The 14,830-nt window shown below is 40.3% G+C and overlaps 1 protein-coding gene across 4 annotated transcripts in view; it reads left to right on the forward strand.

Annotated features, from left to right (window-relative positions):
• Positions 1-14,830, forward strand: part of NELL1 (neural EGFL like 1) — an 865,453-nt gene that overhangs the window by 523,115 nt on the left and 327,508 nt on the right. For all 4 annotated transcript variants that reach the window (XM_068554539.1, XM_068554541.1, XM_068554540.1 and 1 more), the window contains one exon: positions 13,941-14,063. In XM_068554539.1, coding sequence (XP_068410640.1) covers positions 13,941-14,063 — 123 coding nt within the window. The remainder of the gene's footprint in view (positions 1-13,940; positions 14,064-14,830) is intronic.

Below are 14,830 nucleotides of genomic sequence, written 5' to 3' on the forward strand. Positions count from 1 at the left end.
GTATATTTTCAGAATTGCACAAACATTATAATACTCTAATTTTAGAACATTTTTATCACCCTGAGGAGAAAACTTGTACCCATTCTCTTGAACTTAGCCCTAGGTAACCACTTATCTACTTTGTGTCTCTATATATTTGCCATCTGGATAGTTTACGTAAATGGGATCATACAATAGGTGGTCTTTTGTGATTGACTTCTTGCACTTAGCAAAATGTTTTTGAGGTTTATCCATGATACATGTTGTAGTATGAGCAGTGCTTTACTCTTTTTTATTACTGAAAAATATTCCATTACAAGGGTATACCACATTTTCTTTATGCAATCGTCTGTTGATGGCTATGTGGGTTGTTTCCACCTTTGGCTATTATGCGCGAAGCTAGTATGAACATTCCTGTGTGAGTCTTTGTGTGGACCGGTTTTAATTTCTAACTGGTGTATACAGAGGAGCATAATTGCTGGAAACTGCAGTAATCCTATGTTTAACAGTTTGTGGAACTGCCAAAGTCATTTCCAAATACTTTACATTCCTACTAGCAATGTACAAGGGATCCAGTTTCTTCACATTCTTGTAAATAATTTTTATTGTCTTTTTGATTATGGCATTCTAGTGGGTGTGAAGTGGTATCTCGCTGTGGTTTTGCTTTGGGTTTCCCTCATGACTAAAGATGCTGAGCATCTTTTCATGAGTTTATTAGGCATTTATATACATGCCTTAGAGAAATGTCTATTTAAATATTTTTCGCATTTTCTAATTGGGTTATCTTTTCCTGCTAAGTTGTAAAGGTTCTTTATATATTCTCAATTCAAGTCACTTATCAGACGCATGATTTACAATTATTTTCTCAGAGTCCAGGGGTTGTGTCTTCAGCTATTCTTTATGAAAGAAATGGCCTGCCTCAGAGAGAGCTCCTGAAGCTGCATGCCTTTCTTCTTTTCCCACAGTCACGGTGATAAATAAATATATCAACACATTATTACCTGGTTGTATTTCATTTATAAGCTCTGCCCAGCTAAGTTTCCCCCAGCTGCCTGATTCAATTACTTTTCCATTGTCTTAATTCTCCGTGAGCTGTCTACAATTTTTGATGCCAAAGACAATAATACTCTTTTCTTTCTGTCCTTCCTTATTTCCTCCCTCCCTCCCTTCCTTTCTTATATAAATAGGTACTTTTACTAGACAATTACTAGGTTTCAGAAGCTCTGCTAGGGGCTGGGAATAAAGAAATATATTTTCTGTCTCCTTTGTGCTCTAGTAAAGAAGACAGATGTTAGTAAACCACTAATACACTAATAAGCATAAAACAATAACTGATTAGCCCTTTGAAGGAGAGGCGCTGGGGGTTATATGAATATATTACAGGGGAAACTTCCTGGTCAGGGAAATCAGCGATTCTTTTCTCCGAGGAGGTAAGAACTGAGTTGGATACCAAGGATAAGCAAGTGTTAAGGGAGCTAAGAGGGAAGAGCATGTGAAAGTGCCTGTGACCCAAGGGAAAAAGCCCTTTTGAGGCAGGAAATAAAGTGTGGTTGGAACAGAGCAGGCAAATATGAAAATGAACCGAGGTAGTTAGGTAGAGGCAAGACGATGATGATGGGCCAAGGAGGATATAATAGAAGTGTTTGTCCACATTTTAAGACCAGTGAAAAATAACTGAAGTTTTAGGAAAGACAGGAAGATGATCACATTTGAATGCCTAAGAGATTATTCTAAGTGCAGTATGAAGAATGAACTGAAGGTGGGCAATAGTGAATGTGAGGGTTCCACTGAGGATCTATAGCAGGAGCTCAAGTGACAGCAGCTTAGATGTGGGTAAGATGATGGTAGTTTGGATGAGCGTGGTGGAAATGGAAATGGAGATAAAAGAATGAACCTGAAAGATATTTAGAAAGAAAAATCAATGAGACTTGATGATGGCTTGATGATAAGGGATTAAGGGAGAAAGACATTTCAAGAATGACTAATAACTACATGATGCTAATTCTTCTGCCATGGTTTGACAGTAACTGCCTTGGTTTGAGTCTACCATCCTATAACCTTGGACCACTTAAAACCTCTCTGTTCCCATTTCTTCATTTAGAAAATATGGATGATAATATTTAATTCATATGAATGCTACAACACATTTAGAGCAGCATCTACATTGTAGTATGTGCTCAATAAATATGCTAAACAAATAAATGTGCTCATAGTATGTTTATGAAAAATCCCAGTTATTAGGGATTTCTCTGTTTGAAAAACCAGAGAGGGAAAGTGACTACTTTCTTAAAAATTAAACACACTGAAGACTTTGGGTTTTGGCCAAGGTAGACTATCCCCATTCCTCCCAGGTCCTTAACAACTAAAAATCCCCTGGATATAACACAAAAAATATCCAGCAAGACTCTGAAAGGTGGAAAGAAGGTGGACTACCTAGCAACTCTGGGAGGTGAGAAACAACAAGGGGTGAGTTCTCCGTTTTCTTTTTTGCCTCTGGTGTCTCCCGGATGGGGAGCTGAAGAAGCCTGCAACCTGAAGCCACAGACAGGCACAGAGGACAAACGCTCCAAGGAGAGCCAGTTCTACTGCTCCTAGGGGAAGAATTAGAGAAGGGGCTCTAACAGAGCCGAAACCTTTTAGAAAATACCTACCCTCCTTGAGCCATATGTTCATAGAAAATCTGCTTGGTAGAAGCAAGTAGTGCTCTGATTCCCTCTCTGTGGGAATGTCAGTGGGGCCCAACATGGAGCTGGGACTCTACTCCAGCCCAGCAGCACGCAGACTGAACAAGGCAGTGCAAGGCAAGGCTGATGGGTGGTCCAACTCTCCCAACTTCATTGCCAGTGGGGCCCAGCAAGACCTCCACCTCCACCCGGCACTGACAAGGCCGTATGAGGTGGAGCTAACTTTATACTTAATGGTGAAAGACGGAGTGCTTTCTTCCTAAGATTGGTGACAAATGATGGTCGGCTCTCATTCCTGTGTGCCATAGCACCAGAAGTCTTAGCCAGCAGAATAAGGTGGCAACACAAGGAAATAAAAAGCATACAGATAAGAAAGGAAGAAATAAAGCTATTCCTATTTACAGATGACATGATTGTCTATGTAGACAATCTTGACAAATCTACAGAAAAAATTGTATAACTAATAAGTGAGTTCAGCAGAGTCAAAAGCTCTACAAGATTAACACACATAATCGTTTTCCTATATACTAGCAACTGATACATAGAAACCAAAATTAAAAATGTAACATATAGAATAACTCCAAATAAAGTGAAATCCCTAGTTGTAAATCTAATAAAACATGTACAGGATCTGTGTGCTGAAAATTACAAAACACTGATGGAAGAAGTCAAAGAATAACTAAATAGGGAAACATGCTGTGTCCATGGATTAGAAGATTCAATATAGTGAAGATGGCAGTTCTCCACAAATTGATCTATAAGTTCCTATGAAAATCCAAACAAGATTTTTTATAGAAATGGACAAGCTTTATCTAAAATTTATATAGAAAGGAAGAAGAACTAGAATAACTAAAACAATATTGGAAAAGAACAAAGTGGAGGGAGTCACTCTATCTGATATAGAGGCTTTCTGTAACTTCGAATAATCAAGGCAGTATGGAATTGGCAGAGGAATATATACACAGATCAGTGGAACACAGTAGAGAACCCAGAAACAGAGAACGCCAATACAACCAATTGGTTTTTTTTTTTTGTAAGTCAGATATTTATTATAATAAAAAAAATGATCACCTCTACCTGTAGCAGTTAGGTTCCTTTAAGAATATGTCACTTTACAAACAAAAAGGATGAGCACAGTGTTACTTTATTTTACTTACTGTGTTTACTTTCTCTTTTTTTTAACATCTTTATTGGAGTATAATTGCTTTACATTGTTGTATTAGTTGCCACTGTATAACAAAGTGAATCAGCTATACGTATACATATATGACCATATCACCTCCCTCTTGCGTCTCCCTCCCACCCTCCCTATCCCACCCCTCTAGGTGGTCACAAAGCACCGAGCTGATCTCCCTGTGCTATGCGGCTGCTTCCCACTAGCTATCTATTTTACGTTTGGTAGTGTATATATGTCCATATATACACTACCACTCTCTCACTTTGTCCCAGCTTACCCGTCCCCCTCCCCGTGTCCTCAAGTCCATTCTCTAGTAGGTCTGCGTCTTTATTCCCGTCTTGCCCCTAGGTTCTTCATGACCATTTTTTTTTTTTTTTTTTTTAGATTCCATACATATGTGTTAGCAACGGTATTTGTTTTTCTCTTTCTGACTTACTTCACTCTGTATGACAGACTCTAGGTCCATCCACTTCACTACAAATAACTCAATTTCGTTTCTTTTTATGGCTGAGTAGTATTCCATTGTATATATGTGCCACATCTTCTTTATCCATTCATCTGTCGATGGACATTTAGGTTGCTTCCATGTCCTGGCTATTGTAAATAGAGCTGCAGTGAACATTGTGGTACATGACTCTTTTTGAATTTTGGTTTTCGCAGGGTATATGCCCAGTAGTGGGATTGCTGGATTGTGTAGTAGTTCTATTTTTAGTTTTTTAAGGAACCTCCATACTGTTCTCCATATTGACTGTATCAATTTACATTCCCACCAACAGTGCAAGAGTGTTCCCTTTTCTCCACACCCTCTCCAGCATTTATTGTTTGTAGATTTTTTGATGATGGCCATTCTGCCTGGTGTGAGGTGATACCTCATTGTTGTTTTGATTTGCATTTCTCTAATGATTAGTGATGTTGAGCATCCTTTCATGTGTTTGTTGGCTATCTGATATATTCTTTGGAGAAATGTCTGTTTAGGTCTTCTGCCCATTTTTGGATTGGGTTGTTCATTTTTTTAATATTGAGCTGCATGAGCTGCTTTGTATATTTTGGAGATTAATCCTTTGTCAGTTGGTTCGTTTGCAAATATTTTCTCCCATTCTGAGGGTTGTCTTTTTGTCTTGTTTATGGTTTCCTTTGCTGTGCAGAAGCTTTTAAGTTTCATTAAGTCCCATTTGTTTATTTTTTTGATTTCCATTTCTCTAGGAGGTGTGTCAAAAAAGATCTTGCTGTGATTTATGTCATAGAGTGTTCTGCCTATGTTTTCCTCTAAGAGTTTGATAGTGTCTGGCCTTACATTTAGGTCTTTAGTCCATTTTGAGTTTATTTTTGTGTATGGTGTTAGGGAGTGTTGTAGTTTCATTCTTTTACATGTAGCTGTCCAGTTTTCCCAGCACCACTTATTGAAGAGGCTGTCTTTTCTCCATTGTATATTCTTGCCTCCTTTATCGAAGATAAGGTGACCATATGTGCGTGGGTTTATCTCTGGGCTTTCTATCCTGTTCCATTGATCTGTATTTCTGTTTTTGTGCCAGTACCATACTGTCTTGATGACTATAGCTTTGTAGTATAGTCTGAAGTCCGGGAGCCTGATTCCTCCAGCTCTGTTTTTTGTTCTCAAGATTGCTGTGGCTATTCGGGGTCTTTTGTGTTTCCATACAAAGTGTGAAATTTTTTGTTCTAGTTCTGTGAAAAATGCCGTTGGTAGTTTGATAGGGATTGCATTGAATCTGTAGATTGCTTTGGTTAGTATAGTCATTTTCACAATGTTAATTCTTCCAATCCAAGAACATGGTATATCTTTCCATCTGTTTGTATCATCTTTAATTTCTTTCATTAGTATCTTATAGTTTTCTGCATACAGGTCTTTTGTCTTCTTAGGTAGGTTTATTCCTAAGTATTTTATTCTTTTTGTTGCATTGGTAAGTGGGAGTGTTTCCTTAATTTCTCTTTCCAATTTTTCATCATTAGTGTATAGGAACACAAGAGATTTCTGTGCATTAGTTTTATATCCTGCTACTTTACCAAATTCATTGATTAGCTCTAGTAGTGTTCTGGTAGCATCTTTAAGATTCTTTATATTACCCCTTTTATGGCTGTTAGCATTTGCCTTATGTATTGAGGTGCTCCTATGTTGGGTGCATAAATTTTTACAATTGTTGTATCTTCTTCTTGGATTGATCCCTTGATCATCATGTAGAGTCCTTCTTTGTCTCTTGTAATAGTCTTTAAAGTCTATTTTGTCTGATTTGAGAATTGCTGCTCCAGCTTTCTGGATTTAATCCAGATTTAATTAAATCTGGATTAAAGGGGCAACACAGTAATAGTAGGGGACTTTAACAGCCCACTTTCACCAATGGACAGATCAACCAAAATGCAAATAAATAAGGAAACACAAGCTTTAAGTGACACATTAAACAAGATGGATTTACCTTGCTCCTTCACCTGCTGCATATTTCTCTGTCTTCTCATTTTGCTTAACTTACTGTGTTTGGGGTCTCCTTTTTGCAGGCTGCAGGTTTGTAGTTCCCGTTGTTTTTGGTGTCTGCCCCAGTGGGTAAGGTTGGTTCAGTGGGTTGTGCAGACTTCCTGGTGGAGGGGACTGGTGCCTGTGTTCTGCTGGATGAGGCTGCTTGTCCTTCTGGTGGGCAGGGCTGCATCCGTTGGTGTGTCTTGGGGTGTCTATGAACTTAGTATGATTTTAGGCAGCCTCTCTGCTAATGGGTGGGGTTGTGTTCCGTCTTGCTAGTTGTTTGGCATGGGGTGTCCAGCACTGGAGCTTGCTGGTCGTCCAGTGGGTCTTAGCGTTGAGATGGAGATCTCTGGGAGAGCTGTCACCGATCGATATTACGTGGGGCTGGGAGGTCTCTGGTGGTCCAGTGTCCTGAACTCAGCTCTCCCAACTCAGAGGCTCAGGCCTGACACTAGGCCAGAGCACTAAGACCCTGTCAGCCACACGACCAGGTATGTAGGGAGTTTCTTGCCTTTTAGGAAGTCTGAGGTCTTCTGCCAGCATTCAGTAGGTGTTCTGTAGTAGTTGTTCCACATGTAAACATATTTTTGATGTATTTGTGGGGAAGAAGGTGATCTCCCTGTCTTATTTCTCTGCCATCTTGAAGGTCGCACACTGTGTTTACTTTTGATTACAAGAGTTATTGTTATTCTTCTCTTGGTATCATATTTGATGTATTATTTCAGGAATATCCTGTTGGTTATAAACTTGTCCTCAGGGGGGAACCAAGCAACAGGGAGCTGTGCTGACATTCGCTGCTGTCACTGGAACTACTCCTATTGCCGCAGCTTTGCTCCTAGGCCTCCACTCACCAGATCCAGGCAGGCTTCCAGGAGCCACGACTCCTGGTTGCTGATCCCAGGGCTGCCCACCAGGTCTCACAGAGGTGTCTGGTATTAACCTCTCTACCAATGCTCTTGGTACCAGACCCTCCTCTGTGCTAAGCAGACATCATCATCTGAGCAACAAGGGAGCTCCCTCAGCTGGTCTCCCTGTGGAAGCTCCCAATTGGTTTTTGACAAAAGTACAAAAGCAATTCAATGGAGGAAAAGTAGCCTTTTCAACAAATGACATGCATAGGCAAAAACCTAAACTTCTTACCATATACAAAAGTTAAGTCAAAATGGGTCATGAACTTATCTAAGAGGTAAAACTACACAAGTGTTAGGAAAAATATGAGAAAATCTTTAAGACCTAGGGTTAGAGAAAGAGTTCGTGTATGTGACATTAAATGCACTATGCATAAAATGAAAAATAGGTAAATTGAATTTCATCAAAAGTAATACATTTTGCGTTGTGAAAGGCTGCTAAGAGGATGAAAATACAAGCTGGAGACTGTGAGAAAATATTTGCTAATCACATATCCAACAAAGGCCTTATATCTAGAGTATCTGAAGAATTCTCAAAACTCAACAGTAAAAAAAAAAATCCAATTGTAAAATGAACAAAAGACATTTCACCAAAGAAAAATAGATGGCAAATGAGCATGTGGAAAGACATTCAACATCATTAGCTACTAGCAAAATGCAAATTAAGAGCTCAGTGCAGTATCATAACACACACACATGAAAGACTAAAATTTAAAAAGTGAAAATACCAAATGCTGACAATGATGTAGAGAAACTTGATCACTCGTGCATTGCTAGTGGGAATGTAAAATGGTACAACCATTCTGGAAAATCGTTTGGCAGTTTCTTACAAAACAAAACATGCACTTACCCAATGCCCCTATAATCACACTTTTGGACATTTATCCCAGGGTAATGAAAATATATGTTCACACAAAAACCTGTGCACAGATGTTCATAGCAACTTTGTTCAGAGTAGTAAAATACAGGAAACAATCCACATGCCCTTCAATGTGTGAATGGTTGAATAAACTGTGATACATCTTTACAATGGAATACTACACAGCAGTAAAGAGGGATGAACTATTGAAACTGCAACAGTCTGGATGTGGCTCAGGGGCATTGAGCTTATTGAAAAAAGTCAATCTCAAAGATTACTTACTGTGTAATTCCACTTGTATAACAGTCTCTAAATGACAACTATAGGGATGGAAAACAGGTTAGTAGCTGAGAGGGGACAGGGATTGGGGGTGAGGGGGGGAGTGTGGACTAGGTGCAAACACAAAGTCATAGCATGATTGTGGTGGTGGTTACACAAATTTATACACAAGTTAATATTACTTAGAACTACAGCCATGTGTACATACACACAACATGAACGCAGTTTGAAAACATGGTGTGAACTGAATTAGGTCGGTAGACTACTTAAAAATGACACACAACTGTCAGTTTTCTGGTTTGGATATGGCACTACCTCTATATAGGATAGCACTATGGAGAGAAACTGGGTGAAGGAGATAAGGGACATTTTGTACTACTTCTACAGCTTCCTGTAAATCTGTAATTATTTTTTTTAAAGGTAAAAGAAATTGCCTACCTTGTGGCCAACATTATAGATACTCCTTTGAGTCACATAATAAAGTGGGAGTTTAGAAAGAGTGCAGGAGAAGAAATGAGGAGATGGGAGTTTGAGTTATAGACGTACACCTTACTATCTGTGTACTTTAGGAAAAGCCTCTTACATGCTCCAAACTGCAATTTCGTCTATAAAATATGACTAATAAAACCTGCTTGGCTTGTCCCAGTGAGGTTACTGTAACAATTTTTTGTAAAATTCAAACTAGATTATTTTGAACAAAGTGAAACTGTAGCCAGCCAGACCGCAAATGTGGATATTTGCAGCCACAGCTGAAGTGACTGTTTCAGTAGCTTGTTTGGATCCTGATTAGTTCTCTAAGGAAAACAGTGTGTTAATTGACAATGGCTATTGATTACAATGTTACAGAGGTGGATTAGAGCCCTTCTGAGCCATCCCATAGAAGGGAAAAGAGGAAGGAGAAAGGAACCGTGTGATAACGACAGTGCTTAATGAGTACCAATAAATATTAGCCAGCATAACAATAATTATCATTAGTAGAGAGCTTGCTGCCAAAATTGGTATTTCTTTGTCCTGAGAGGTTTGATGCTCCAAATTTACCATAATCAAACTCTGGTTATATATCAGCGATCCTAAACATAAATCCTTCACCTTCCCAATCTATAGTCTTGTTTCCCTGGGACCATAATTGAATCGAAGCAAATATTTCTTTGAACCTTCAAAGAGGTATTCTAATTTGTGTCTTCAAAGGCCTATCTGTTCACAGCCTTTCTGCCTGAACTACCAGCCTGTAAAGGAAAAAGAAAGTTTTCTTAACCAGTTTTAACCACCATTCAACAATTGAGTCTGCTCACAAATAATTGTAGTAGTAGTGGGAAGAGTAGGAGTAATACTAGTAGTAGTAATAAGAACAATGATAATAAAATAGCTTACACTTATGGAGCACATACTAGTTGCAGTTAGCTGTAATAAGCATTGTATCTATATTAGCTAATTGAGTCCTCATAAAAACCCCAGGAGATAGGTTGTATTATTATTATTATTATTTTTACCATTTTAACCATTTAAAAAAAATTTTTATTGGCATATAGTTGCTTTACAATGTTGTGTTAGTTTCCACTATACAGCAAAGTGAATCAGCTATATGTATACATATATCCCCTCTTCTCTGGATTTCCTTCCCATTTAGGTCAGCACAGAGCACTGAGTAGAGTTCCCTGTGCTATACTGTAGGTTCTCATTAGTTATCTATTTTATACATAGTATCAATAGTGTATATATGTCAATTCCAATCTCCCAATTCATCCCCCCCCCCATAGGTTGTATTATTATCCACATTTTACATGTGGAAACTAAGAAGACACAGATGTCTGAGTCACTCAAGTGCACGTAGCTGGTAAGTGGCACGTCCAGGATCATCTAACCCGGGCTGTGTGGTTCTAGAGTCTCTTGCCTCTGTGTCCTGCTACCTCTCACAAGAGCTTATCTCACACCTGCAGCATCTCCAGCAGCTGGAAGGGGATTTGAGATTTTTAGAAGGAGACCATTTCTTCTATGGCCATCTCTGTCAAACATAGTTTTGAGGGTACTGGTTACTTTGAAAACTCGGTTGTGACTAAAGATAATAAGATGTGAAAGTTTTGGAAGCTTTGTCGTTTGGGGATAGGCTGGATCTTCAGTGGGTATTTGGGACCAGTACAGAAAAAGACAGCCTTTATTCTTGGCGTTAGGGGATCACTTCCGTGTGACTTGCTTTAGCTTCAGCCATGTCCAGGTTACTTCCAAGTACTCAGTGATGTGATCATTCTCAGTGTCTGGAGTCACAGGTCCAAACTCCTCCACTTATTAGTTTCGTGATGTTAGGTTATTTAATAATTTAATATTTAAATTTAATAATGTGTTTTTGTCTCAGTTCGTTCATTGTAAAATGAGCAAACCTATTTCATGTGACTTGGGAGAATTAAATGACATCATATATGTACAATATTTATCCCAATGCTTGGCACTCGAGGCTCAATACTACTATGTGAAGTAGAGAAAGTGAAGTCAGGGTTGTAGAAAATGGGCTACAATTCCTCTCCTCAAAGTTAACTACTTAATAAGGCATTCAAGACAAAATTCGCAAACCTTATCACCATATATTGTGATTTGATTGCCTCCAAAGAGATAAAATATTAAATTTATTAAAAGTTCCAAGAGGGTGAAAGTTCATGTGTTACGGAGAGCAGGAGTGGAAGCCTGCATGGCGAAAAGTGTGCATATGAAGTGGTCTTTGAAGCCCGGCCGGGGCACAGATATTCAGCTATACTGGGAGAGTATTTTGAGTCAGGGAAACATCATGACGAACTAGAGAGGTAGGAGTCAGCTCATGCACTTGCAAGACAGTGATGGGGCCACCTCATTAGAGAAGGGGCTTTGCATCAAGAATATTGGGAGATAATACAAGGTAGGATAGATGTGTTAATTAACCTGATGGGGGCATCCTTTCAGAATGTATATGTATATCAAATTATCACTTTGTACATTTTAAGTATCTTTCAATTTTATTTGTCAGTTATAACTTTATAAAGCTGGTGGCAGGGGCGGTGAGGTGGGGGACACCAGATGGGCAATGATGGACCAGACTTCTGGAATGTTGCATAAAACCATACCTTTCTCCATACTGTTCTTTTGCCTGGAGTGCCCTTCATGGGCATTTCTGGCTGAGAAAACCATGACCATTTTTAAAAGACTAGTTCAAATACTACGTCTTTCAAGAAGACTTTTCTCCCTATTAGAAGTCATTTCTTCCCTCCAATGAACTTTTATTCCAGTTAATCTTTATTTCTCTTATCAAGCATGAGCACACATGCCAGTTTGCCTAGGTCATTCTGAGTTATGCCTGTTATTCCAGTGTAATTATTAGCAGAGCCCCCTTTCACTCTAAAATATGTTCTGTTTATATGATAAAATATGAGGTCACCTACTTATAACTCTTATCACTTCTCCCATGTGTTCCGGTTGGTTACGTATTGCTGTCTGGTGGCCTCTATTAAAATGTTCATATGAGCAGAGACCATATCTACTCATTTGTATTCCCAATACAGCCTCTAATAATTACTTCTTAAATGGATTTAAATAAGGAGATTGAAAACTCTTGGGGTCTAAGCCTATATTCTTAGACTTCTTTGTGTCCCTAATATCATCTGGTATTGCACCTGTACATATTAGCTGCTTGCTAGGTCTGTAAATGTGATTGGACATTCATAGGGTTATACTATTTCTGGACTATCCTGGAGAGGATTGAGCACAGACTAGAAGTGTGTCTTCATGAATCTTCTCCCTTCACACTGCTTGCTAACCTGTGCGCATTTCTGTCTTAGAGTTTGCGTTGGTCTTAAGGCCTAAAGAAAAATTTTCTTTGAAATACCCAAGGTGTTAAATTAAGAGCCACGTGCATTTGTATACTTGACATTATTGCATGTGGGTGACTGAAACAGCTCTACTTTGTAGAATTTAACCCTTCTCATTACTGGTCCCCGTTAGGAAATTTAAAATAAAAATTAATGAAGGGACTTCCCTGGTGGCTCAGTGGTTAAGAATCCGCCTGCCAATGCAGGGGACATGGGTTCGAGCCCTGGTCCGGGAAGATCCCACATGCTGCAGAGCAACTAAGCCCGTGTGCCACAACTACTGAGCCTGCACTCTAGAGCCCGCAAGCCACAACTACTGAAGCCCGCGTGCCACAACTACTGAGCCTGCGTGCCTAGAGCCCGTGCTCCGCAACAAGAGAAGCCACCACAGTGAGAAGCCTGCGCACCACAACGAAGAGTAGCCCCCACTTGCCGCAACTAGAGAAAGCCCGCGTGCAGCAACAAAGACCCAACGCAGCCAAAAATAAAATAAATAAATAAATTTATTAAAAAAATTCATGAAGATAGTTGATATTTCAGTTTATTGGTACATTGATCTAACAGTTTGCTTAACAAACTATATTGAATTTTTAATTTTGTTCAATTAGTGTTGATTTCTTTGAGATTTATAGCTGGGATTTCAACTCTTGTTTTATAACCTGTTATGACTTAAATAACCCTACTTGATTTTTCTTCTTAAGATTTCTAAGAAGGTATACTAGCAGATGTTAAAGAGAATAAAGGGCATAAACTTTCTCACATTATTTATTTACAGAGGAGTCATTTAAGTGAGTATTAAAACGTCCTGATAATGAGGGGAGAGTCTAGTTATCTGTGAAATCTTGATTTCTAACTTGGAATCTTTCAGTCCATTTCGTAGTGTTAGATGTATTTCCCCCTGTGTCTTGTGGATTAAGGATGCCATGGCTATTTGAATATATACAACCATATTACTACACATTAGGCATCAGCCCAGTGGTTAAATTCTGAACCTTGTGAAAATACTTGTGGGTTAATGCTCCTCTGCCAGGCTGTATTAGCTGGGCCTTCCTCTTTAGTTTTACCCTCTATGTTCTGTTGGAGAAGAACATTGAGAGGATGTGACAGGTGGTTTACCTCACGAGCTGGACCCAGACAATGGGAGCCTCCATACCCAGTTCCCAACCTTGGGGCTGTTGACATATCAGACTGGTTAATTCTTCGTTGTCGTGGGCTGTCCTGTGCATTGTGAGATGCTTACCAGCATCTCTGCCCTCCATCCACTAGATTCCAGTAGCATCTCGTTTCTCAAAGCATGACGCCCCAAAATATCCTCAGACACTGTCAAATGTTTCCTAGGAGGAGGAGATGCAGCACTGCACACACCCTGCCCCCGCCCCTATTGAGAACCACTGCCTTGGAACCTCTGCAGAAACCTTTGCAGACATGGAAGAAGCAGTGACCTTAGAGAAGCACTTAGCAATCATTGTGACCTTAGAGAAGCACTTAGCAATCATTGTCACTTGCATAAGTCGCTTGACTTCTCTGACACTCAGTCTGTTTACCTGCCAAGTGAGGATAATAGCATCCATCTTTTAGAGGTTTTGAGGTTTTGAGATTTCAACCACATCAGGCATGGAAACTGCCAGGCATAGAGTAAGGTCCCAATGCACGGTAGTCGCTGTCATTCTTACTTGGTGAGTTCCAACTAACTTTTCCAACCCCAGTGATTCCAACTTATGAAAAGGTGTCTCTCTTTCTCACCCTGCAAACAGAGCACGACGAATGTGGCAGCGGGCAGCACAACTGTGATGAGAATGCCATCTGCACCAACACCGTCCAGGGTCACAGCTGCACCTGCAAACCAGGCTACGTGGGCAACGGGACCATCTGTAGAGGTAGGCTGGCCGTGTAGGGGCAAAGCCCTGAGCTGCAGCCCTGCCCGAGCTCTTGGCGCTCCTGTGGCAGATCCGTTGTGCCATTCTGGTGGCCGAGCATGGCCAGCACTCCTGTCCCTGGATTGTCAGTTGGCAAGGGCACTGTGCATCAGAGAAGAAGGTGCTGTGAGTCTACCTTTTGGGTTGAAGGAAGAAGGTGTGAGTGTGGTTCAGGGGCATGGTTCCGTATTTTCATGGCCCTCTTCAGCTTTGCCTGTTGGCTTGTGTTTGTGATGGATGCGCTGATTGCTGAGAGCCCTGCTCAGAGGGCATGTGGGCACTGCTCATGGCCACACTCCAGGTATCTGCTCAGTGTAGGAAGCTTAAAGTTTCAGCCCCTCTCTGTGTTTGGAGCAGTTCAGAGGCCAGTGCCCTGGCTTCTGTCTGCATTTAGAATAAAATTCCCATTCCTCCTTCTGGCTAATGAGAACACTCAGAATCTGGTCCCTGGCTCTTCTCAGCTGCATCTCTGTTTTCTCCCCCATGCTCCCTCGGCACCAGCGCGCTATTCCTCGCTATTCCTCGCTATTCCTCACACAGGCCAACCACATTCCTGTCTCAGGGCTTTGCACTTGGGCTCCCCTGAGCCTCCATGCTCATTTCCTTCAGGTCTCTGCTCAAGTCTGCCCCCATCATCAGAGACTTTCTTTGACCACTCTTTCTGAAATAGACCCCTAGTACTTTTCCGCCCCATACTCTCCTTTATTTTTTCTTTACTAACACAGCCT

Source organism: Eschrichtius robustus, chromosome 11 (assembly GCF_028021215.1).
Source record: "Eschrichtius robustus isolate mEscRob2 chromosome 11, mEscRob2.pri, whole genome shotgun sequence".
NCBI classification, from domain to species: Eukaryota; Metazoa; Chordata; class Mammalia; order Artiodactyla; family Eschrichtiidae; genus Eschrichtius; species Eschrichtius robustus.